Source organism: Loxodonta africana, chromosome 2 (genome assembly GCF_030014295.1).
Source record: "Loxodonta africana isolate mLoxAfr1 chromosome 2, mLoxAfr1.hap2, whole genome shotgun sequence".
Classification (NCBI taxonomy): domain Eukaryota; kingdom Metazoa; phylum Chordata; class Mammalia; order Proboscidea; family Elephantidae; genus Loxodonta; species Loxodonta africana.
In genome coordinates, this window is record NC_087343.1 from 191,359,539 (window position 1) to 191,385,794 (window position 26,256).

The 26,256-nt window shown below is 48.8% G+C and overlaps 1 protein-coding gene across 1 annotated transcript in view; it reads left to right on the plus strand.

Annotated features, from left to right (window-relative positions):
* Positions 1-26,256, plus strand: part of ERGIC1 (endoplasmic reticulum-golgi intermediate compartment 1) — a 151,931-nt gene that overhangs the window by 96,120 nt on the left and 29,555 nt on the right. The window contains exons 4-6 of the mRNA XM_010592566.3: positions 6,450-6,544; positions 11,700-11,824; positions 23,608-23,712. Coding sequence (XP_010590868.1) covers positions 6,450-6,544; positions 11,700-11,824; positions 23,608-23,712 — 325 coding nt within the window. The remainder of the gene's footprint in view (positions 1-6,449; positions 6,545-11,699; positions 11,825-23,607; positions 23,713-26,256) is intronic.

Here is a 26,256-nt window from a genome sequence, read left to right on the forward strand (position 1 = left end):
GTGGGGTCTTGGCCAATCATTTATCTTTCTCCGAGCAAGGTTTTGTCCTGTGCGAAAAGAGAACAGTAACCCCTGTTGAATAGTAACTTGATGTGAGTATTAAATGAGATAATACATGTGAAAGTACCCAGCATACTGCCAGATGTCCCAGAACTGAGACATCTCCTTTAATTGGTTATAAGCACAGCCAGCTTCTATGGGGGCCTTAGAATACGCCAGGGTCATTGGTGGCTCAGTGGTAGAATGCTTGCCTTCTGTGCCGCAGACATAGTTTCGATTCCTAGCCAATGCTGCTTGTGTGCGGCCACCACCAGTGGAAGCTTGTGTGTGCTAGGATGCTGAACGGGTTTCAGCAGAGCCTCTAGACTAAAACAGACTAGGAAGAAAGGCCTGGCAATCTACTTCCAAAAATCAGCCAGTGAAAACCCTACGGATCACAACACTCCAGTCCACAACCGATCGTGGGGATGGCACAGGACCAGGCAGCATTCTGTCCTGTTGTACATGGGGTCTCTATGAGTTGGAGGCCCACTCGAGGGCAGCTCAGAACAACAGAATTACCAGGGGCTGTGCTAAGTGCCTTACGTGCATTAACACATTTGATCCTCACTGCAGTGCTTTGAAGTGGGCACCTTTAACATCTACATTCTTATCAGCTCAGTAAACATGGATACTATCAACAACACTAAAAATAGTGGACACTTAATATAAAAATAGCAGACACTTATTGAGCACCTGCTATTTACTAAGCCCTGTGCTGTTTCACATGTTCTCATTTAGCCTTCACAGCAACCCCATGACTAGATACTCTGATTGTCCCCATTTTACATCTGTGGAAACTGAGGCTGATGGGAAAAACTTCAGTAGGTGGCAGAGTCTGGATTTGAACCCATTCTTTTGTCATGAAGGGCCTGTTCTAAGTCTTCAGAGAAAAAGTAAGACTCACTCCTGCCCTGGGCAGCCTGCAGCTTTACCCACTAATCCTCAAACAGCCCTGGGAAGTAGCTAAAATCCTTATCCCCACCTTTTTTTTTAATTCCTTCCCTCCTCCTTCCCTCTCTCCCTCCCTCCCCGCCCCCCGCCCCACCACCTTTTGTTTTTAGTGAAGTGTATACAAACCCTGGTGGTGTAGTGGTTAAGAGCTGGACTGCTAACCAAAAGGTGGGCAGTTTGAATCCACCAGCCGCTCCTTGGAACCCCTATAGGGTTGCTATGAGTTGGAATCGACTCAACAGCAACAGGTTTGGTTTGATTTTAAACTATGAAACCTGTAAGAGCCAGATACTATGAAGCCTATGAGAGCCAGAACCCAATGGGACTACCTTGTTTTTCTGGGTCTCAAAAATTTTCCACCTGTGACAGGGTGCAGTCTTACCGCTTTTCTGCCGCCATCGTTGGAAAATATTTCAATTTTCCTTCTCTGACAGGTTTCCACCTTACACAGGTTCCAATTTTCGCAGGTTTTACTGTATAAAGTACATACAGCAAAGCCCACATATGTCAAGTGTAAGGCTCAGTGACTCTTTACATACGAATACACCGGCATAACCACCATCCAGATCTAGACAAAAAACATTTCCAACACTCTTAGAAGGCTCCTTTGGTGCTCCCTCCCAGTCAGTACCCCCCTGCCACTGTTCTGACTTCTATTATCATAGATTAATTTTGCCTATTTTCAAATTTCGTAGAAAGCTTTCCCAGTTTTACAGTTGAGGAAACTTAAGGCTCAGAGAGGTGAAGCAATTTGTTTCAGGGGTCCCAGCATCTAAGTGGCCAAGCCAGGTAGTGAACCCACCCCTGTCTGACACTATCCCCCAGGTCCCCTCATTGCCCACCCTAGCAAGAGGAGGAGTTAGCCCACAAGGGTTCCCAAACAGTTCATTTTGCATTTGTCTTCCTAGTGGGCTGATTTTTTGGCAGACCAGCCATTTGCTTTATAAAACTAGCCCAGCCCCAACCAATAAAGCCAGTTCGGCTTGGCACACCCGCACCTGTGTGTGGGGGCCGTGGGTAGGCACAAGGCACTGGCTGGGGGTGGAAGGAAGCCAGCAGCCTAGAACATTTGCCTTGGACGGAAGGCGGCTGTATTGACCTCATCGGGCGGCGGCAACGAGGATTGAACTGTGTTTATCCCAGTCCCTTCAGGAAGAAGCCTGGGAGCAGCCAGTTCTTCGCTTACATAACCAGCCTGGCCCAGACCTCTGTGGTTGATGCTTTGCCGTTCCTCCCTACACCTCAGCCCCTTGGTGCTGGGCAGTCTTCCACCCCCTGGGAGCCTGGCCACTCCACTTTTTCCAGTTCAGAAGATACGGATTGATGGGCTGGGAAAGGCCTCCTGGGGGCTAGAGGGTGAGCTCACCTTGGCGTCACACCTGGGATTCACCTTGCTCTTTGCTGAGATCACCTGCAGAGGATTGGCAGGGGTGACATCATCCCACAATCCCTCAGTGATGTGCAGAGGCCACGCCTTGCCAGATGGGAAAGGTGAGAGGCTTTAAGGAAGCGGCTCACCGGGCTGGGAAGAGAAGCTGGGGCCTGTCTCCCTCAGTGACCATTTTCTTAATCACGCAGCGCTTTATTACTCAACAACCCTCCCGAGTTGCGAGTTAAGGCCACAGTAGAAATTGGGTGCTGAAGGCTGGGGAGGGGCATTTGGCTGTATCCTCCTCAAGCTTCACCTGTCATCTGCCCCATCTCTCTCACTGGATTGTTTGATCTTCAGTGTTCTCTGATGTGGGCCCTGTCTCCCCTTCCCAGTCTCTGGTGGCACAGATGGTTAAACACATGACTATTAGCCAAAAAGTTGGTGGTTCAAACCCCCCCAGAGGCACCTCAGAAGAAACGCCTGGTGATCTGCTTCCAAAAGGCCACAGCCTCGGGAACCCTATGGAGCACAGTTCTACTGTACACACATGGGGTCGCCACAAGTTGGAGTCGACTCAACAGCAGTGGGTTTTTTGTTTTGTTTTCTCCCCTCCACACACCTTGTGGCCTCAGAGGGTCTGGCCCATCCCCTTTTCTTCCTTGACCCTGGATGCTGAGGAGGAGACGGAGGAGGGGTAGCATGGCGCCATGGAGAGCCTGGCGCTCAGGCATGAGGCAGACCTGGGTTAGGATTCCAGTTCTGCCATTTTCTGCTGTGTGACGTTGGGAATGGGACCCAACCTCTCTGAGCCTCAGTTTCCTTTTAAAATAGGATCAGGGGATTTCACAGGAACAGATCGGATAACGAACACAAATCATAGCCCTCCCAGTGAGGACTCCTCGGGGTGAATGGGCTCGGGGGTTATTAATCTGAAGATTAAGCCTCATCTGTTATGTTCTTATCTCTGAGAATATCCCTGTGGACATGACAATAAAACAGCCTTTGGTGTCTTTTTGAGTCCACCCAGTTTTCTGTTGATTGAGCACCAGCTATATCATACTTGGTGCTAGGGGCACAAAGACAGGGTCTTAGTAAAATTGAAATTCCCTTTTCCTGGTATGACTTGTTCTTTCCTAAATATAAGTGGCCACTTAAAAAACTATCTTGAAATCTAATTGTTTAAGGATGGCAATCTTTCCTTGTTTCACAACCTGCGGACAGGACCTCAGGGGCTCATAAACAAAGTAACCACAGCCCTGCCACCTCAATCACTGCCCCCTTTAGGAGCCCACTTGGCCAGGCCTTTAGATTAGATTTCCTCCCTCTATAGGGTCACTATGAGTCAGAATCGACTCAACGGCACTGGGTTATAGAGAATTATCTGGGACACAGAAGTGGGCTGCAGACACGGCCATCCCGTGTCTACTCGGCAGCTCCTCAGGGGTGTATCCAAGACACCTCAAGCTCAGCACAGCCAAGATGGAACTCGGAACTTCTCCCTCTCCACCACTCCTGCACCTCTTCCAGCCCAACACAAAGTTCCAGAAAGAAACATAGCAGTCTTCTGGCATGCCTCCCTCTGCCACCCCCAGTCCCATCCATCCCCAAGGCCTGCCTGCTCCACCTGTAAATGTCTCCTGTATCCATCCCTCCTCTGCATCCCACCACTGCCATCATCTCTCCCAGAGCCCCTGCAAAAACCGTGTATCTGGTCTCCCAGCCACACAGTGGCCTTTCTGTTGGTCCTCACCACAGCCAGAGGGAGCTTGTTCAAGTGCAAGCCTGACCTTATTGTCGTGCTCAGGATCAAATCTAAAGGCCCTGCTGAGCTTCTGTTAGGTGTATGGGAAAATTTGGAAACAGTAAGGCTAATGTTTGAGCAACATGATAAACATAACTGTTGTTATTGTTGTTGTTAGTTGCCATCAAGTTGCTTCTGACTCATGGAGACCCCATGTGTGCAGAGTAGAGCTGTGCTCCATAGGATTTTCAAGGTGTGACCTTTTGGAAACAGATCACCCAGCCTGTCTTCTGAAGCACCTCTGGGTGGGTTGGAACCATCAACATTTCAGCTAGTAGTTGAGCACTTAACAGTTTGCGCACCAAGGATTCTCAAATGTAACTAATATCACTGAATACTGCACGTGAAGAATGTTGAGAAGGCAAATGATTTATTACAAAAATACTTGCCACAATTAAAAAAGAAAAAAATCTAAAGGCCACACCATGGCCTCCGAGGCCCTCACTGACCTGGCACTTGCCTACTCTGTGACTTCACCAGACGCCACATTTCCGTTTGCTCTGCCCAGCAGCCACGCTGACCTTCACTTAGTTCCCCAAATGAGCTGTGCCTTCACTCACCAGCCTTTGTACATGCTATCAGGAGAATTCTCCCTCCCCTCCTTGGCAGCCCAGGGCCTACTCATCTTCAGCTGTCAGCTCAGAGCCACTCAGAAAAGTCTTCCCTACCCACCTTTCCCAAAGGGTAATGCCTGTGAGTCCTTCTCATGACATTGACCATGGGCATTGACCAAGGTTGGTAGTAACATATTTACTTAGGAAGTAAGTGCTGTCTGCCTAGTCCCTGAGTGGTGTGAACAGTAGACGTGCTCAACTGCCAACCAAAGGACTTGAGGTTTGAGTCCATCCAGAGGCACCTTGGAAGAAAGGCCTGACAATCTATTTCTGACAAACCAGCCATTGAAAACCCCATGAAGCGTAGTTCTACTCTGACACACATGGGATTACCTTGAGTCAGAATTGACTAGACGGCAGCTGATAACTGGTTTTGTCTCTGGTTCACAAGGCTGAACACGCCATGAGGCCAGGGACCACATCTCTAATGCCTGGCAGGTTTTAGGGGCCCAAAAAGCATTTGTTGAATAACTGTGTGCTAACAGATGCCAACATTGTTTTGTTCCATCTTCTGTTCGGACACCAAGGTGACATGGCTGTCTGTGGAGTCACCTGCCCCCAAATGGTGTCCAATGTCATGGACGGAATAACGGCCCCCAACAATGTCTACTTCCTTGTCCCCAGAACCCGTGAATGTGTTATTTTACAAGGCAAAAGGGACTTTATAGGGGTGATTAAATTAAGGATCTTGAAATGGGGAGATGATCCTGGAATGTCCAGGTGGGCCCAATGTAATCACAAGGGTCCTTATAAGAGCTAGGCAGCAGGAGGTCAGAGAGTAGATGCTATACTGCTGGCTTTGAAAATAGGAAGGGGCCAGGAGCCAGGGAATGCAGGTGGCCTCTAGAAGATGAAAAGGCAAGAAAATGGAGTCTCCAGAAGGAACACAGCCCTGCAGACCCACTTTAGACTCCTGGCCTCTAGCCCGATAATACAATAAATTTGTTAGATGTTTTACCATTAACTTTGTGGCAATTTGTTACAGGAGCAATGGGAAGCTAGTACAGCCCTGTAGTCATGTCTCAGGGCTTTGTGAGAACAAGGGAATTCCTGGCTTCCCAGCTGGGTGAGAGGGGGTCTCAGAAGAGGAGGGAGGAATGTTTCCATGTGCCTATTGTCCCTGATCCCAGTAAGACCCACGTTTCTCATTTAATTGTTCAAACCACGTAGGGGCAGATTACCCAGTAAGCAAGGTATGCACAGGCTTAATTGTGCTTACTAATCTGTAGTGCACAACTTCCCATGGTGTGGTGACACCCAGGTAAATCGTACACTACAGATTACTAAGTAAGCAGAATGAAGTCCATGCAATCTTGCTTACTGGGTAATCCATCTCTGATACTAGTAGTGGGTGATGTTATCCCCAGTGAACAGAAGAAGTTAGCTGCCCAGGATTTGAACTTGACTCTGCCTGTGCTCTTACCCCCACCCCACCCTGCTTCCCTCCCTCCCTCGGTGTAAGGCCAGCATGCGATGACACTTGCCCAACAGTCAAGAAAGGACCCACCTCCTCCCCTCCCCCACTAGCCTGAACGTGTGCAGGCTTTGCCCAGATGAGGTTCTGGGCTATCTGCACTGTGGTCGCCAAGTGAAGTTGACCCCGCCTGTCCTCTGCAGCCAGGATGGGGGCCCCATCTCAGTTGACAGCCTCTGTGTTTGTCTCCGTCAGTGTGAATGAGCTCTACGTCGATGACCCGGACAAAGACAGCGGGGGCAAAATTGACGTCACCCTGAACATCAGCTTACCTAATTTGCACTGTGAATGTGAGTATTGCCAACAAGACACTGGAGTAGTGCTCCAGCAAGACACCGCCTTCAGGCAGATCTCTGCAGAATGGAGAGCCAGCCACGTTGCGCAAACAGGCCAAGCTGCAGACAGTTTGCAGTGTCTGATACTCCCCACTCTGTGTTTGAGGAGAATGTGATCAGTGTGCGTGCACTTGGAGGTACATGCAAGAAACTGCCAATAAAGGTTGCCTCTGGAGAGTAGCCACGTGTGGGGATGTCTTAAGTCATGGTCCCTAGAGGCAGAGCCTGAGATGGGAGTTCTCATACAAGTGGTGCATGGAGAGAGGGCTCTCAGGAGGAACCTGGGAGGGAGGCAAGGATGCAGAATAGGGCAGGGCCAGAGAGTCACTAAAGACATGTGTTCAGCTATAGTCTAATCTCAACCTGACCCCACAGGAGCTCTGGAGTGTGAGTTACACTTGGAGTTTGCCCAGTCCCCTGCAAGGGGCCAGGCTGTTATTGTCCAGATTGTTGGCTAATGGCTGCAGGTGTGTGTGCATGTGGGGTGGGGGATAGTGAGGGGGTCATATAACCCCTCAAGCATTTCAAGGCAAGACTTGCAGTCAGCTAAGAGCAGTCACCTGGAGAAGGTGTAAGTCTGAGCTGCTAACAGGCAGAACCTGCAGAAGCTGGCACACAGGTGCACCATCCAGTAAAAGGGGTCTGGGCAGGGCTCCAAAAGCATCTGTTACAGGGGAGAGTTGGGAAATTTCCTTTTACTTCCCACACTATTTTAACCAGGAGAATGAATTACTTATATAAAACAAAACTCATTTGAAGTTTGATTTGGAGTCCCATTCTGGCCACTTTGCTCACTAAAACTATGAGATCTTGGCTAAGGTGACCTCTCCAAGCCTCAGTTTCCTCATCCGTAAAATGGGCTTTCTAGGCTGAGGTTGTTGGAGGGCTGAGTGAGATGTGGGCTCTCGCACTGCCCCAGCCTGGCTGTAACCTGCTGTGGACCCTTTCCCCACTCATGCATTTCCAGCCACTCCTTTCCTAGTACCAGACACGGCTGAGGGCAGAAGACTGCGTGAGTCTCCGACCAGAGATAAAGGAGAGAATTGGTCCTGTTATTGCCCTGGAGTCTCATGGTGGGAAATAATGCCCCAAATTTGAATCCATTGTGGGCCCTGAGCTAGGGAACCTGTTGAAATAAGTTGGTTTGATTTTCTCTTAGAAAATTACTTCATCTGGCAGCTTCTCACTGAGGAGTTGGTTGTGTCTCTGGAATTAGGAAATTCTTAGTCAGGACAGAGCACTGGGAACAGTGGGCCAGGGGAGGGCAAGGATGTGGTTCCAGGCTCTGGCCCAGCTCCAGGCAGCGGCCCAGCAGGGGCCAGGCAAACCTCAGGCTGCTGGCTGTGCCACCCCTGCCTGCTCCCCACCTGGACCGCAGGCTCTGCCGGCCCACAGCACCTTGGCTGTTCTTTAAAAGAACTTTAAATTTTATTATAGAAAAAAATGCATGCTTGTTATCGTTCCTTTAAAAAATCCAGAGAAGCAGAGAGGAAATGGCCCAGGATTCCACCACCCAACACGAGGGTTGGTTGACATTTTGACGTAATTCCCTCTGGTTAGCATCCCATTCTCTGCATTTTTAAACATGGCTGAGATCATACTGCGTGTAGAGCCTCATAGCCTACTTTTTAAAATAATATTTTTTTATTACACAATACAGGAATACATTTTATTTTTAAAAATACAAACACATTAAAAATACAGAAATATATAAAGAAAAAGCCTCCCTGTTCCCCTTTGAATTCTCTAGCATATCATCGTTCCCAGAGGAAGCCTATATTAGCAGTTGGGGATCCTTTTTGCCCACCTTTACCTGCATGTGTATGTGTGTGTCTGCAAACATACATAGTATTTGAAGTTTTTTTGTTTTTTTTTTTAACCTGATGGGGACCCCACTATAAGGGACCCTCCTGGGATTTCTTCCTCAGTGAATGTTTTGGAGCTGTTCGTATATTGCAAATAATATTAGTAAAATAATAACAACAGCTGCTGTTTATCCAGCTCTTACTCTGGGCCAGGACCTGTCCTGAATCCTTCGGGATGCGTTAGGATGAGACAGACACACCCATGTTAATTGCAGCATTATTCACAAATAGCCAAAAGGTAGAAACAACCCAAGTTTCCATCATCAATTGAATGGATAAACAAAACGTGGTACATACATACAGTGGAATACTGTTGTTGTTGTTGTTGTTAGGTGCCATCGAGTCAGTTCCAACTCATAGCGACCCTATGTACAACAGAACTAAACACTGCCCCATCCTGTGCCATCCTCACAGTCATTGCTGTGTTTGAGCCCATCGTTGCAGCCACTATGTCAGTCCATCTCATTGAGGGTCTTCCTCTTCTTTGCTGACCCTCTACTTCACCAAGTATGATGTCCTTCTCCAGGGGCTGATCCCTCCTGATAACGTGTCCAAAGTGTGTGAGACAAAGTCCTCCCATCCTTGCTTCTAAGAAGCATTCTGGCTGTACTTCTTCCAAGACAGATTTGTTTGTTCTTCTGGAAGCCCGTGGTAGAGTCAATATTCTTCACCAATGCCATAATTCAAAGGTGTCAGTTCTTCTTTGGTCTTCCTTATTCATTGTCCATTTTTCGCATGCATATGAGGATTGAAAATACCATGGCTTGGGTCAGACTCACCTTAGTCCTCAAAGTGATATCTTTGCTCTTTAATACTTTAAAGAGGTCTTTTGCAGCAGATTTGCCCAGTGCAATACATCATTTGATTTCTTGACTGCGGCTTCCATGGGCAGTGATTGTGGATCCAAGTACAATGAAATCCATGACAACTTCAACCTTTCTGCATTTATCATGATGTTGCTTATTGGTCCAGCCATAAAGAGAAATGAAGTCCTGATACATACCATGACATGGATGAACCTTGAAAACCCTATGCCAAGTGGAATAAGTCAGTCACAAAAGGACAAGTATTGTATGATTCCACTTATATGAAATATCCAGAATAGGCAAATGTGTAGAGACCAAAACTTATTAGTGATTACCAGGGGTGGGAAGGAGGGGAAAGGGGAGTCAGTGCTTAGGGGGCACTGAGTTTCTGTTTTTGGTGGTGGAATAATTTGGAAAAGGATAGTGGAGATGGTTGCACAGCATGATAAATGCAGTCAATGTCACCGAATTATACAGGGGAAAATTGTTGAACTGGCAAAAGTTTTGTTATATTTTATTTTACCACCTTAAAAAATAAAAAAAAAGATTAGAGGGGCTCTAGCAGAGTAGTTAAGAGTGTGGGCTCTGGAGCAAGACTCCAGAGGTTCCAATTTAAGCTCTGTCATTTTTCAGCTGTGGGATCTTGGACAGGTTACTTAACCTCTCTGTGCATCACTTTTCCGATATGTAGGATGGGACTCAGCGTTATCTTCCCCACAGAGAAGATACATACATACATTCATACATAAAAGGTACTTTGAAGAGCATCTAGCATGTAGTAAATGCTGTTTTAATTTTTTTAATCCCACAACAAATTTATGAGAGATGAGAAAACTGAGGCATAGAGCGGTTAGGTAACTCACTTAGGGAACCAGACACAGACAGTGGTAGCTGCAGAGCCTGTCTCTCGGGCATCGCCCCGCTCTGAGCTGTGAGCCCTGCATGTGGATTGGCTCGTTCTCTTTACCTGCTGCACTGCATTTCCAAGGGGGCTTTTCACTGACCTTTCCCTGTCAACAAGCGCTGGGTCGCTTCCAGCTGTCAGGCTGCCCAGAGCAGCCCTGAGCACACGTCTGGACACACGTATATGTCTGGAGGACGGGCCCCTGGAGGTGGACTGCTAAGTCAAATGGGAACCTGCTTGCATTTCTTTTGAATTTATCATTACCGCTTCAGCCTTTCCCAGTCACAGTGAGCAGCACTGTTAGCGGCTACATCACTTTCCCTTCTACGGATGGGGCCTCACTTCCCCGCCCCCACTGCAAAGCATGGGGCTTGTTCCTAGTTCTCCCTTTTAAGGTTGCCTCACTTTAAAATTCCTTTCAGCTGCTTCTCTGTAGTTTGGCCTTCTTTCTAGTACACCTACCAGGGAAATCCCTGTGTTTCCAGAGTTTAAAAAGGATTGCCCTCCTCCTTGGTTGGCACTTAGAATATCTCAGGGAATGCACTTGGCATTGGTCTGCCCGTTTTACGGATTGGAAAACTGAGTCACGGTGAGGTGACTGGAGACACATTGCAGTTGGAGTCATGACTTCAGGCCCCGCATTTCCCATTTAGTGTCCTGAAGAACCTAGAAAAGCACTCAAGCTTCTACAGGGCAGGGTCTGTCTTTTCTCTTTGAGCATCCCTGATACTAAGCACAGGACTCGTAGAAATAGGCTCTGCGTAAAGAAAGGTGTAAATGAATCAATGATGGATGAATGAATAACTGCCTAAGTCTATGTACCCAGTGAGCCCAGGCTCTGTCTGAGATATAATAACTGCTAACGTTTATTAAGCACTTTCTAGTTACTGTAGACCAGGCCCTGTTCTAAGCATTTTCTACTCTTGTTAACTATTTAATCCTCATAACAATCTTCCAAACAAAGTTCAATTATTTTCACCCCCATTTTACAGAGAAAGAAATTGAGGCATGGAGAGGCTAAGTGACTCAGCCAAGGCCACACAGCTGGTGAAAGGCTGAGCCAGAATTCAGACCACCACTGTAATAGACCCCACAGTCCATGTGCTTATTCCGTACCCTCCAGGGCCTCCCTTCAGCCCCACATTTAGAAGAGTGTCACCCCAGTCCCCGGAGCCCTCATTCCCAGCCCCCATTCACTGCTGGTGTCCACCAACTCTTTTTCCTCCTCTTCCTTTCCAACTGCAGGCAGTGCCGGGGGATTTATGGCAGAAACAGGGACATCATGGGGTTGTTCACTCTGAGTCAAGACCCTACTTTCTCCCCTGCTGCCTGATATCCTCTCTGTGGCTTTGGGCCCCACGCCATAGGCTCCTGGAGGGCAAGGACTGAAATGCCCCCATTCTGCACCCCCAGTGCCCAGCTCACACCCAGTATGTCCACAGAATGGATGCTAAGGAGTCACAGAGAGCAGGGACCAGCTCCCCCCTCTCACTTTTCTGGGTGCTTATGTGACTCTTCTCTCCTTGGCTCCACAGTGGTCGGGCTCGACATTCAGGATGAGATGGGCAGACATGAAGTGGGGCACATCGACAACTCAATGAAGATCCCGCTGAACAACGGGGTGGGCTGCCGCTTTGAGGGGCAGTTCAGCATCAACAAGGTAAAGAGACTTCCCTGGGCCCCCACGCTGTCTGTCCCTTCCTGCCCTGGAAACTGGATGGTAGAGCTCCATGCCCACTCGGCCGCCACTGGCAGAGCCCCCAGCAAGGGGGGCGAGGGGTTGGCATCCAGAATCTGGGAGGGGGCTTGGAGCTCCTGATAGCTGGCTTGAGAAGGGGATACTCTTCTTTCCTTTTGTGGGTGGTGAGAAGACTTCTGCATTTGGAGCCCTGAGCCCTGGGTTTAAGTACCAGCTCCACCCTCTCTTGGTCAAGCAACACCTCACACGTCACTTGACCCTTCTTAGCCTCAGTTTTTACATCTTTAGGTTAAGAATGTGATGATCATAATATATAGTAATACTACCCCCTTCACAACGTTTGTGTGAGGATTAAATGAGCTAATATACATTCACTCATCCAAAGACATTGTATTAATTTAAGCACTTTCTATGTTCCAGGGTTGAGGGCATTGGTAATTCAGTGGTAGAATTCTCACCTTCCATGCAGGAGACTGCATTTGTTCCCCGGCTAATGCACAGCTGCCACCCATCTGTCAGTGAAGGCTTGCGTGTTACTATGATGTTAAACAAGTTTCATCAGCGCTTCCAGAAAGTCCTGGCAATCAACTTCTGAAAATCAGCCAATGAAAACCCTATAGATCACAACAGTTCAGTCTACAATTGATCTTGGAGATAGTGCAGACTGGGCAGTGTCTCATTCTGTTGTGCATGGGGTCACCATAAGCCGGGTGCCCACTCAATGGCAGTTAACAACAGCAACAACATGTTCCAGGTTTGGTTCTAGGCTCTGGGGCTACTGCATTTAATAGATAGGTGGCGTTCTTGCTCCAGTGGCCCTTACATTCTAGGCGAGGGAAACAGGCCATGTCGTTAGGTACTGTCAGATCATTTCCAACTCATAGCGACCCTATGTACAGCAGAACCAAACACTGCCCGATCCTGCCCCATCCTTACAATTATTGCTGTGTTTGAGCCCATCGTTGCAGCCACTGTGTCAATTCACTGCCGAGGGTCTTCCTCTTTTTTCACTGACCTGCAACTTTACCAAGTATGGTGTCCTTCTCCAGGGACTGGTCCCTCTTGATACCATGTCCAAAGTACATGAGACAAAGTCTCACCATATTCACTTCTAAGGAACATTCTGGCTGTACTTCTTCCAAGACAGATTTGTTTGTTCTTCTGGCAGTCCATGGTATATTCAATATTCTTTGCTAACACCATAGTTGAAATGCATCAGTTCTTCTTCGGTCTTCCTTATTCATTGCTTTCGCATGGATATGAGACAATTGAAAACACCATGGCTTGGGTCAGGCGCACCTTAGTCCTGAGAGTGACATCTTTCTTTTTTGTCTATGTTGAGATGTAATCCATACTGAAGGCTGTAGTCTTTGATCTTCATCAGTAAATGCTTCAAGTCCTCTTCATTTTCAGAAAGCAAAGTTGTGTCATCTGCATATTGCAGGTTAGTAAGTCTTCCTCCAATCCTAATGTCCTGTTCTTCTTCATGTAGTCCAGCTTCTTGGAGTATTTGCTCAACATACAGGTGAAAGGATACAACTCCGATGTACCCCTTTCCTGACTTTAAACCACACAACATCCCCTTGTTCTGTTCAAACGATCACCTCTTGGTCTATGTACAGGTTACGCATGAGCACGATTTAGTGTTCTGGAATTCCCATTCTTCACAATGTTAAGCATAATTTGTTATAACCAAGTCAGTCAAATGCCTTTGTATAGCAAATAAAACACAGGTAAACATCTTTATGGTATTCTCTGCTTTCAGCCAAGATCCATCTGATATCACAATATCCCTTGTTCCACATCCTCTCCTGAATCTGGCTTGAATTTATCTTCAGCATAATTTTACTTGCATGTGATATTAATGATATTGTTTGATAATTTTCACATTCCATTGGATCACCTTTCTTTAGAATGGACATGAATATGGATCTCTTCTAGTCAGTTGGTCAGGTAGCTGTCTTCCAAATTTCTTGGCATGGACGAGTGAGCGCTTCTATTTGCATCCGTTTGTTGAAACATCTTAGTATTCCATCAATTCCTGGAGTCTTGTTTTTCATCAATGCCTTCAGTGCAGCTTGGACTTCTTCCCTCGGTACCATCAGTTGTTGATCATTTGCTACCTCCTGAAATATCTGAACATCGACCAGTTCTTTTTGGTACAGTGACAATGTGTTTTCCCTCTATTTTCTTTTGATGCTTCGTATGTCGTTCAATATTTTCCCCATAGAATTCTTTATCACTGCAACTCCAGGCTTGAATTTTTTCTTCAACTCTTTCAGCTTGAGGAATGCCGAGCATGTTCTTCCCTTTTGGTTTCCTAACTCCAGGTCTTCTTAAGCCACCCTTTGAAATCTTTTGCTCAGCTCTCATACTTCATCATTTTTTCCTTTCACTTTAGCTACTTTTCATTCAAGAACAAGTTTCAGAGTCTCTTCTCTGAAAAAAAAATCTATTTTGGTGTTTTTTTCTTTTCTGTCTTTTTAATGACCTTTTGCTTTTTTCACGTATGATATCCTTGATGTTCCTTTCACATATGATATCCTTGATGATATCCAGATAACACGTCTGGTCTTTGGTCATTAGTGCTCAGTGCATCAAATATTTTCTTGAGATGGTCTCTAAATTCAGGTAGGGTACACTCAAGGTCGTACTTTGGCCCTCGTGGACTTGTTTTAATTTTCTTGAGCTTCAACTTGAACTTGCATTTGAGCAGTTGATGTTCTCTTCCGAAGTTGGCTTCTGGCCTTGTTCTGACTAATGATATTCAGCTTCTCTATCGTTTCTTTCCACAGATGTAGTCAATTTGATTCCTGTGTATTCTATCCGTTGAGGTCTGTGTATATAGTCACCATTTATGTTGTTGAATAAAGGTGTTTCCAATGGATAAGTCATTGGTCTTGCAAAATTCTATCATGCAGTCTCTGGCATCATTTCTATCACCTAGGCCATACTTCCAACTACCAATCCTTTATCTTTATTTTCAACTTTCACATTCCAATCACCAGTAATTATCAATGCATTTTGATTGCACATTTGATCAATTTTAGTCTGCAGAAATTGATAAAAACTTCAGTTTCTTCATCCTTGGTGTTAGTGGTTGGTGCGTAAATTTGACTAGTAGTCGTATTAACTGGTCTTCCTTGTAGGCATGTGGATATTTTCCTATCACTGACAGCACTGTACTTCAGGATAGATCTTGAAATGTTCTTTTTGACAATGAATGCAACACCATTCCTCTTCGATTTGTCATTCCCATATCATTGTCCAGTTCAAAATGGCCAATACCAGTCCATTTCAGCTCACTAATGTCTAGGATATCGATCTTTACGTGTTCCATTTCAGTTTTTACAATTTCCAATTTCCTTGATTCATAATTTGTACATTCTATATTCCAGTTATTAATAGATGTTTGCAACTGTTTCTTCTCATTTTAAGTTGTGCCACATCAGCAGATGAAAGCTTTACTCCATCCATGTCATTAAGGTCAACTCTGCTTTGAGGAGGCGGCTCTTCCCCAGTCATCTTTTGCGTGCCTTCCAACCTGAGGGGCTCATCTTCTGGCACTGTATCAGACAGTGTTCTGCTGCTATTCATAAGGTTTTCACTGGCCAATTTTTTTAGAAAGAGATCACCAGGTCCTCCTTCTCAGTCTGTCTTAGTCTGGAAGCTCTGCTGAAACCCGCCCACGATGGATGACTCAGCTGGTATTCGAAATACCGGTGGCATAGATTCCAGCGTCACAGCAACACGCAAGCCACCATAGTACGACAGTGGTATACACAGTAAACAGAGTGGTGGAGACAGACAATAAACAAACTAAAAATCATTTCAGTAGGTGATAAGTGCTGGGACAAGGAGTAAAGAAGGGGATGAGTGACTACAGTGGATTTTGAAAGCACCTGGTCAGCTCCAAAGGGCCATTCAGTATTAATGTATTTTTATGTAAGTAACACACACCTTCTGTGTTTCTTTGCCAGCCACACCCTCCCCCCACCCCACGAGGTGCCCTTGCAAATGCAGTATGCTAATTTTTCTTCACAGCAACATGTAAAAAATAACTAGCATATGCGCCTATGAAAATACCTCTTGGGGCGGGGCGGGGGAGGGTGCAGCCAGCAAACACAGAAGATGTGCATTATTCTCGTGAAAATATGGTACTGCTGTATTGTCACCGCAGCCAGTTTTCTGAGGTTCATCCTTGCTGCAGACCCTAAGACAAGGATATGAGGGCAAGGTATATACTTGGGAGAGCCAGCAAAGGGTACTCAGCACATGCCTGTCGCTGCTCTAAGCTCTTTTTTAGGTATTTTGCAGTGGATCCTCACAATAACCCCCTGAAGCTGGCCCCATTTAACAGATAAGGAAAGTGAAATTCAGGTTACACATCTTGTCCAAGGTCACACGGCTACCCCATGTCCCACAGCTCCGTTTCCCGGTCTCATCCAGACAGAGCCATTTCCTATCCCTGGCTTCTGCTTTCCCTCCTCCAGCCTTCCAGAGTGCCCTTCCTCTAATCTCCAGCTTCTGAAGTGGAGGTTGCAAACTCACTGGCCACATTCAGCCCAAAGACATGTTATGCTGATCCTGTACGGCTTTTAAACACATCAGAGCCAATATTAAAAGATCAGGAGTTTTTGTGTTTAAAATAAGTCCAGTTTTCTAGCTTTTCTTGAAAAGTCGGATGCCTTAGCCACACTGCACCTGCATTTCACCAGCAACAATTGCCTGGAGCCAAGAGCAGCTATCCCTTCTAGACGGGGTGTGGGCTCACCCTTCCACAGTCCCCGCTGGATGGCTGGAAACCTGGGCTCCGCTGGGTCACCGGGGTGACTGGACCTGTCTTTTTCCATGTAGCCTCAGCGCCACTCCCTCTCCACATGGTCTCCATGTGGTCTTCCTAGCCAAGTAGCTGGATGTCTTATGTGATTGCTCAGGGCTCCCTTAAGTGCTAAAGCAGAAGCTGCCAGGCCTATGTAAGGCTTGGACTAGAACTGGGAGAAGCACTTCTGCCGCATTTTATGGGTTAAAGTGAGTCACGTGGCAGCCCAGGTTCAGTGTGGGAGAACAACCTTAAGGGCATGGGAACCTGGAGGCGTGGTTCACTGGGGGCTCTCTGTGGAGATTAGCTCCACCCAGGAATTTGGGTTTTATTGTGGTTGAAAGGGGAAGTCATTTGAGGGTCTCAAGCAGGGAAGCAATATAACCAGATTTATACTTTAGAACTGCACTGTTCAATCAGGTAGCCACAAGCCATATGCTTTTCAAATTTAAATTAATTAAAATGAAGTCAAGTATACAATTCAGTTCCTTCGTCACACTGGCCATATATCAAGTGCTCAGTGCCCACAGATGGCTAGTAGCCACCATATTGCACAGTGCAGATACAGCAGGTTTCCACCCTCACAGAAAGTTCTATCAGACAGCACAGCTTTAGAAAGAGCACTCTGGCAGCTTGTGGGTGGCGGGTTGGAGGGGGCTGAAAGCAGAGATCACTGACAGTGGGCAGTGGCGGTAGCGCTGGAGCTGGGGAGAAGTGGTCAAATTAGGGATGTATCTAGGAGGTAGAGCCAACAAGACTCACTGATGATTGGATGTGGGGTGTGAGGGCAAGAACAGAACCAAAGAAAACTCTTGGGCTTTTGTACAGACAACTGGGCAGTCCCTTTTTTGAGATATGGAAGCTTGGGAAGCATGGATTTCCTGTAGGAATAGGGTAGGAATCAGTAGTTCAGTTCTGGACATAGTGCATCTGCGATTCCCATTAGGTGTCTGTCTATTAATTAGGTGGAGACGTTACATTGAAAGCCAGGGGTATGTTTCTGGGTTCAGGAGAGAGTAGGATAGAGATGTAGATGTGGGAGTCATCAGTGATAGGTGATACTGGAAGGCAGAAGTCCAGGTCAGCTACTCAAAAGTGGGGCCCTGGACCAGCAGCGTCAGCATCAGCGTCACCTGGGAACTTGTTGCTGTTTGCCGTTGACTTGGAATCAGCTCAATTGCAGTGGGTTTGGTTTGGGTTTTGTGACAGAGACAGTGGGATCCAGGCTATACCTGGAGGCCTTGGCCTTGAAGGGGAGGCCCAGGTAAGTGGGTGGAATCGGTGGTGGGCCCAGGCTCTTCACTCTGCCTCCAGTATCTCTCTTAGTCCCCACTTTATTGTCCTGGAGAACCACTGGTCATCACAGATCTAGTTGACCTGGGTCCCTCTGGGGAAGCCTTTCCTCCACTTCCCCTGTGTCCCCTTCCATCCTGACCCCTTGCCGCCCTTATCACACTATTATTACAGTTTATTTCCTCCTCTAGACTTTTTTTTTTTCCTAGACTCCTGTTTCTTGACTTTGTTTAACCAGTGTCCCTCCTTTGGTTAATTCCCTCATGTTGTTGTTAGCTGCCGTCGAGTCAGTCCCCAACTCATGGCAACCCCATGCCCAGTGGAGCAGAATATTGCCAGGCCCATGCCATCCCCCTCATCAGTTACAGATTGGACTATTGTGATTCATGGAGTTTTCATTGCATGATTTTTGGAAGTAGATCACCAGGCTTTTCTTCCTCGCCCTTCTTTGCCTGGAAGCTCCTTGGAAGCCCATTAAGCGTCATAGCAACACGAAAGCGTCCATTGACAGATTGGTGGTAGCTGCACACGAGGTGCATTGGCTGGGAATCAAACCCAGGTCGCTCACATGGAAGGCAAGGATTCTAGCACCAATCTACCAGTTCCTCACAGTTCCCTCATACGTCCATGCTCTTGAGTGCCTACTCCATTTCCTGGCTTCAGGCTTGGCTCTGCCATACAGAGCTGAGAGAAACAACCATGATCCCCACCCCTGGAGGTGCCTGGGAGTAATGACCACCACACCACATGGGCAAACATTCGAACAAGGAAATGCATGGTTTGATGAAGCAGCTGTGGAGAGATAAATGGAGTGCTTTGATGGAGGGTAAGGGAGAAGGCCCACTGAGGCCAGGTTGTAGGGGAAGGCCTGACTGAGGGGTGGCAACTGAAGATAAAGAGACACGTACCTCTCAATTGTGAGGGCCTCCCCCAGGGAGGTGTGTTCATCAGGCTTAAAAACGAATAGGCGTGCCCTAGATGGTGAGCAAGGGGGACCACGTTTGTTCAGCTGTGGATGCCCAGCACCCAGCCGAGTGGGTGCAGGAGACAACCAAGCCACCACACCGTTTCATTCCTCCGCGAGCCACGTTTGTTCAGCTGTACGTGCCCAGCACCCAGCCGAGTGGGTGCAGGAGACAACCAAGCCACCACACCCTTTCACCCCTCCGCGAGCCACGTCTGTTCAGCTGTACATGCTCAGCACCCAGTTGAGTGGGCACAGGAGACAACCCAGCCACCACACCCTTTAACCCCTCCGCAAACATGTCCAAGGCTGCAGCCTGCCCACCTCAGACGACCATGTTGGGGTTCCCGGCTGGCTCTAGGTGAACTGGGTGGCTAGCAGCTGCACAGCACGGTACAGAGACCTTGCTATTGTGGGTCACAGATCTGTGGTCGAGAACCCTGGCTATGACGCCCACCAATTGAGTAACTCTGGGCAATTTAGCTTCTCTGAGCTTCAGTTTCCTTATCTGTAAAATGGGGATATTAATACCAACCTCACACATGGTGAGGCATGAGCAAGTTAAAACATGTCAAGACAAGGGGAGGTTTGCAGAGCCTGTGACTTAGGAACCTCTGTCAGCGTCTCTGAGGGGTTTTAAAACATATAGCGGGAGCCAGGTCCACAGCCTTGCCCCATCCTTTCCTCCTCCTGTGGGCTGGACAATAGAAGTGGGGTCACCACATCGGGATTGGACAGGTGTGTCAGTGCCCCTTTTCTGGCCTTCTTTGTCTCCCTTCAGTGGGCTGTTTCCATGACCTTGCCCGCTGGCACCACCAGGATTCCATGAAAGGGTCACACCAGCCCTGCCTATGGCTGCCCTTGATGGGGTACCCAGCCGGCCCTTATGTGTGTTAGCTCATGTCATCCTCACAGCCACCCTAAGGAAACTGAGGCATGGGAGATTAAGTGCCATGCTCAAGGTCACACAGCTGGGATCTGAGCAGGGAGCCACCCCGTACCCCCGCCTGTTGCTGTTTGTTGCTGACATCTCCATCACACGTGGTGTAACTGGCTGTATCTGTAGACTCCAGGTCACGGCTCAGGCCACGTTCTGCCCTCCATCCTTGATGTCTTGATTTCCTAGTGTTACTGTAACAGAGTTACTACAGGTGAGGGCTTTAAAGAACAGACATTTATTTCCTCAAAGTTTAGGAGGCTAGAAGTCTGAATTTGGGGTGCCGGCTCTAGGGGAAGGCTTTCTCTGTCAGCTTTGGAGGAAGGTCTCAGCTTCTGTAGCCCCAGCATTCCTGGGTTCCTTGCCAATCTCCACGGGACATCTGTCTTCCACTGTTTGTGCTTCCCTATCTCTGTATCTACACTGCTCTGCTGCTCCGTATAACTCAGTAGTGATTAACTCAGTAGTGATTAACTCAGTAGTGATTAGGTTTAGGACACACCCAACACTGCTGTGGCCTCATTAACAGAACAAAGAAAACCCTGTCCCCAAATAGGGTTACATCCCCAGCTATAGGGGTTAGGACACGTATTTGCAGGGACACAATTCAATTCATAACAGAGCAAGTGGAGACGTCCCACTGCCTTGTAGGGGTTCATGCCTTCAGGGAGCCCCAGTTAAGGGGCAGTCAGATATGGATGCCCACAATGACAGCATGCTGTGGTGACGGAGGTCAGCAGCTGCCCCCCACTCCATAGCTCCCAGCATCAGACTCAGATTTGCCCTGCGGCTCCTTATCCAGCCATCAGGAAGTCGGCCCACAGCCAGATGTCACAGTTTGCATGTTCTGAGCTACACAGGCAGCCCCCAGCAGCCTCACGAGGACGACGCAGTGACCCTGCTTCTATCACCCAGCCCCCAGGAGGAGGAAAGGACACAGCAAGGGTGTGGGCCTGGCTCCGCTATATGTTTTTAAAACCCCTCAGAGACGCTGACGTAGGTTCCTAAGTCACAGGCTCTGCAAACGTCCTCTTGTTGTTATTCAGCCCAGCGTGTGCTGGCATGAGTCAGCTACCTGTGATGGATTCCGTGTGGAGCGGGGAGCGGGTTACTGAGTCACAGCCTCGAGGGGCTAGCCAGCGGGGGCCAGGTGCACGGGAGCCAGCGCCTTGACTCATGTAACTCCGGGAGCGTGAGGCCTAGACCCCACACCCCATTCTGAACTCTGCCCAGGGCCCAGTCCAGGGGAGGTCCCAGAAGTACACACGCTGGACGGCTAACAGCCTCCTAACTTCTGCAGGTGGTAGTCAATGGGAACCTTAGTTCTAACTGTATCACGTGAAATTTTTATAAGGAAAATGTATCCAGGTATTACTTATGTAAGTAAAAATGAAGGAATAGAAACAAAAAAACACAGTGGGCCTTTCCCCATCACCCTGTCTTTGTACGTGCCAGTCCTACTTTGGGAAGGCCCTTTGCTATTGCTCTGATGACAAACTTGTGTTCATTCTGCAAACTCAACGCAATACCAGCAGCCAACTGCTTTGCATGCATCCCTTAGTTTAATCTTCCCAGTAACCATTTGTGGTTATGATTCCCATTTTGCTGGTGGGGAAACCAAAGCACAGAGTGGTTATTAACCTGCCTAAGGCTCCTCAGGAGCTCTAGTGGTTAAGAATTTAGCTGCTAACCAGAAGGTCAGCAGTCCAAATCCACTAGCCACTCCTCGGAAACCCTGTGGGGTAGTTCTACTCTGTCCTATAGGGGCACTATGTGTTGGAATCTACTCGACGGCAGCAGATTTGGTTTTTGGTTTGGGTTCAGCAATACCAAACTCTTCCTGTTCCTTAAACACACCCCCATACCGGGCAGTCTCTGGCCTCCACACTTGTTCCTGCTGTTCCCTCTGCCCAGGTGCCTTTCCTCTTCCTGGCTGATGGAGACTCACCTTTGGAGCCTCAGTATAGTGTGTTCTTTCCCCTGAGAAACCCTTCTTGAGCCCACCCTATACCCTGCTAAGTCAGAGGTCCACTCCATGGCCCACACAGTCTGTGTATCCCTCTGGCCCAGAGTGGATCACTTGGGCTTTCGTCTGTCCCAAGTCTGTTGAAGTAGGCTAGGTGCACGCCTAGGGCCAGGCTCTTGTCTGGGTCATCTCCCCACACCCGGCACCTCCTGAACAACTGGCCCCATGGGCCATCTGTAGCAAATGGCCTCTAGGCATCATGGGTAAGTGTATCGTGTAGAGCTGAAGACATGAGTTCAAACTTTGGCTCTACAGCTTACTTCGCACATGACCTCAGCAAGTTTCTTCACTACTGTGAACCTTAGTTTCTTCTTCTGTGGAATGAGGATTGTCAAGTTGCTAACTTAAAGAGTCTGTTTTAAGGATTAAATGCCATTCATTTATTGAGCACCTTCTCTGTGCCTTGGTCTGGGAAATATGTCAGGGAACAAAACAGACAAAAATCACTACTAGCATGAAATTCACATTCTAGTGGGAGGAAACAGATGAGAAGAAGACAGGATGCCAGCCAATGCCAAGTGCTCTGGAGAAAAGTAAATCAGGGTAAGGGGAAAGTGGGGAGGGTGTATGCTTTCAGACAGGGAGGTGAGGAGAGCCATGTGGAGAAGGTTCCAGGAAGGGTGAGCAGCAGGTACAAAGGCCCTGAGGTGACGGTGCTGGCCACTGCTTCAGGAACAGCAGGAGGCCAGCATGACCAGGGAGTACACAGAGGACAGAGCACAGGAGACGAGATCAGAGGGAGCATCCAGATGGCCAGAGCATACCTGGCTTTGTGGGCCACTGTGAAGACCTGGGATTCTACCCAGAGAGAAGCAGAAACCATGGAGGGTACTGAGCAGAGGAGAGACAAGATCAAACACAGGGGTTAAAAGGGTCCCTCTGGCTGCTGTTGACGGAAGGCCTGGGATGGGAGACAAGGGCGGAAGCTGGGAGCCCAGTGAGGAGGCTGCTGCCAGTGTCCAGTCAAGAGAAGGCCTTGGGCCAGGGGAGCAGTGGAGGGTTGAGGAGAGGCCAGGTGCTGGGTATCCTCTGAAGGTGGAGCTGATAGGACGTGAGGTGTGAGCAGGAGAGAAGAGTCCAGGATGACACCAGGGCTTTTGGTCTGACCAGCTGGAAGGATGGAAGGGCCTTTTGCTGATGCAGGGAGGCACGGGAGAATCCGTGGGCCCTCTCGCACACTGTTACCATCAGCATCCTTCCTTCCACAGATGTTTATTCAGCACCTTTCACAGGCTAGGCTCTGCAAGGGTTTTCAGACCCAAGGGAGGAAATGAGGCTCTCGTAGTCCTGCCTTTGGGGATCCGACAGTCTAGGATGACGAGACAAAGTTGGTGGGGAGATAATCTTGATTTGGGCCTCAAGGAAGCCCCTATTGGTCTGCAGGCCCAAGGGTCATCCCCCAACCTACTGTTGGTCCAGCAGCCCAGAATCCATAAAGGTTGATGGTGAGCAGCTGCCAGTCTGCCATGCTGGGCGCTTTACACACATTTTCTCACTGGGTAGCTGCCGGCACCTCTCTGGGTAGCTACTACTGTTGCCCCATTCTACAGATGAGGAAGCTGAGGCTCAGAGAAGGGCAATGACTCCCTTAGAGTCACACAGCTACAAAATATCCAAGCTGGGATCCACACCCAGCATCCAGCCCTGCACCCCATCCTCTGGGGTAGTCGACCAAACACATGAAGCATGCATTTCTCCCCAGGTCCCGGGCAACTTCCATGTGTCCACACACAGCGCCACAGCCCAGCCACAGAACCCGGACATGACGCATGTCATCCACAAGCTCTCCTTTGGGGACACGCTGCAGGTGAGCAGGGAACACGCAGGGCAGCATGGCTGGGGGTGGGCATGCAGGGGCTGTGTCGCCGGTTTCTCACTCTGGGCACAGGGGGAGTCTTCTGAAGGGACACCTGCTCCATCAGTGGCTCTGCTACATTGACTATTATTCCCTTTGAGTATAGCAGCTGCAGCTTCGACTGCACTAGACTAGGAACCTTGGGTTGAGCCCCATGGCCTGGGGGCCAGGGACTCACTGTTAATGAGCAAGGACTAAGGGCCAGAGTTTTCCCTGCATTTGTGAGTCCTTCTCACTGCAGCCCAGGTCAGTGGAGCACCCATTTTACAGACGCGGAGGCTAGGCCAGGGAAGTCATTCACCCAGGGCCCCCAAGCAGGTAGTCTGTCTGACCCCAGAGTCCAACTCATTGCTCTTCACAGCCATCTCTTGCACCCTGCTCAGTGCCTGCGTCCAATAACCAGGGATGACGTGGTAAATGAAAGTATCCCGAGTCGTGTGTTGCTGTCATGTTCAAGCAGACACCCCGGAGCTGCTGTTGGCGGGTTCTGCATGGCAGCAGCTCCAGCAGGGCTCTTCCTCCCCTGTGAGTGTGCAGTAAAGAACCAAACACCCCCTGCTCGCTGCAGCTGCGGTGAGGGTTCTGATGTTCTTTCGCTCCTCCACTCCCCACAGCTGTCCTGAATGTAGAGTCTGTTTCCCAGAGAGGTGAGGCTGAGAAAGGGGACATGATTGCTGCAGGCCGCGTTGCTATGATGTGGCCAAGCTGGCATCCTGACCCCAAGCCATGCGCAATGCCATTCCTATCCCTAGCTGAGGGTGCTCGGTGGGTGCCCCCCAGCTGGTGATGTCCACGTGGGCCCATGCGGTCCCACAGGCACACACACAAGCACCGTTATGACACGTCTGTGTACACGTCTGTGCAGACTGGCATAGCCACTCGATGTGCCTGATATACACATGCTTGTACGTGCACTCCAAGACGTGTGCACAGACTCATCCCTGAACACACACCCCGCGCACACGTACACACTCAGGCATGCACACTGACACACCCGGTATGTGGCACGCTCACCGATGTACGGAATGCTCAACAACATTCCCCACACGCTCACCGACATTCCCCAGTCCTCCTTACATGCACCCCCTGGAGACCTAAGCAGACTCGCCCAGGCTGGAACCTCTCAAATATAGACTCATGCATCACACTCATAGCCACACTGCCCCGTTCACTCACATATGCCACATATAGCCATCTGCTGGCAGCAGTAACACTTGATATGGGTTGAATGCTTTCTGTGTGCCAAGCACTGTGCTTCATAAGCACTGTCTTCTTTGAGTCTCTCAGCAACCCAAGAGATAGGTGCTGTTACTGTCCCATTTTACAGATGAGAAAACTGAGGCACAGGTTGAGTACAGCCTGTTACACAGCTTGTCTGTTTCAGAGCCTGGGCTTACGTCCAGGTACTGCCTCTCCATCTCCCATACCTGAGTTTACGCTGTCCCTCGAGTACACTCACACTCACACTTCCTTTTTCCACTTGATGCAGATTGCTCGTGCTTTCTTCCCCTGAGCAGCCTGGTCACCGCCTTTTCATTCCCCCTGGCAGCCCAGAGGTTCTCCTTATGAAGACATGATTTAGGAACAGAGAAGGCCAGACTCTCTATCCACACACACAGTGAAGCACAGCCTGCCCAGGACTACACTCACTCCCTGCAGGCAAAGTCTTACAGAATTCACCTCTGACCCCTCCAGCCAAGGGACTGTTGTGTAGAGGCTGGGAACATGGGTTCCCAAGCCTGCCTTTCTGGATTCAAATCCTGGCTCCACCACTTACTAGTTGCATGACCTCGGGCAAATTATTTATTCTTTCTGGGCCTCATTTACGTCATCTATAAAATGGGGACAATAATAGTACCTGTTTCTTAGGGTTGTTGTGAGGATGCAATGAGTAGTCCACATAAAGCTCACAGACCAATGCCTGGCAGGGTCAGTGGCCAAAGAAGGTAGCTGTTGCCATGGCTGGCGTTCTTGCTGATGTTTGCCTTTGCTCCATGCCGGGACCTGCAGGATAAAATCCCTTGCCGATCCTTGAGGGGCTCACTGCAGTGGAGGAGACAGACGTGTGGGATGGTCACCACTTGCAGTGGGATGGGGGCTGACAAAATGCAGGCAGACAGTGGGGCCAAGGGCCCTTCATGTACTGAGCGTTGGGCAGCACCCTAGCTGCCTTTGCCCCCATCAATCTGCTCACCAAATCCTCACAACAGCCCTGGCACTGTGAACCCCAGTGTGCACATGGGCCTCTGAGGCACAGAGCAGGTGTCCTGTGCCCAAGACCACAGCTAGGATTCGAAGGCAGTCTCTGCACCACGCCACCGAACTTCCTAACAGGGAGCCTTTGACACCTTCAACCTGCAGGGCACTTTCTCACTGAGAGAGCAGCGTTGTGGATGAGGCCTCGATTAATCCCACAAAAACTTCCTCAAGGGTGCTCAATGGGATTTGTTTTTTTCTGATGAGGAAGCTGGGTCAGAGCAGTTGGGTAACTTCCCC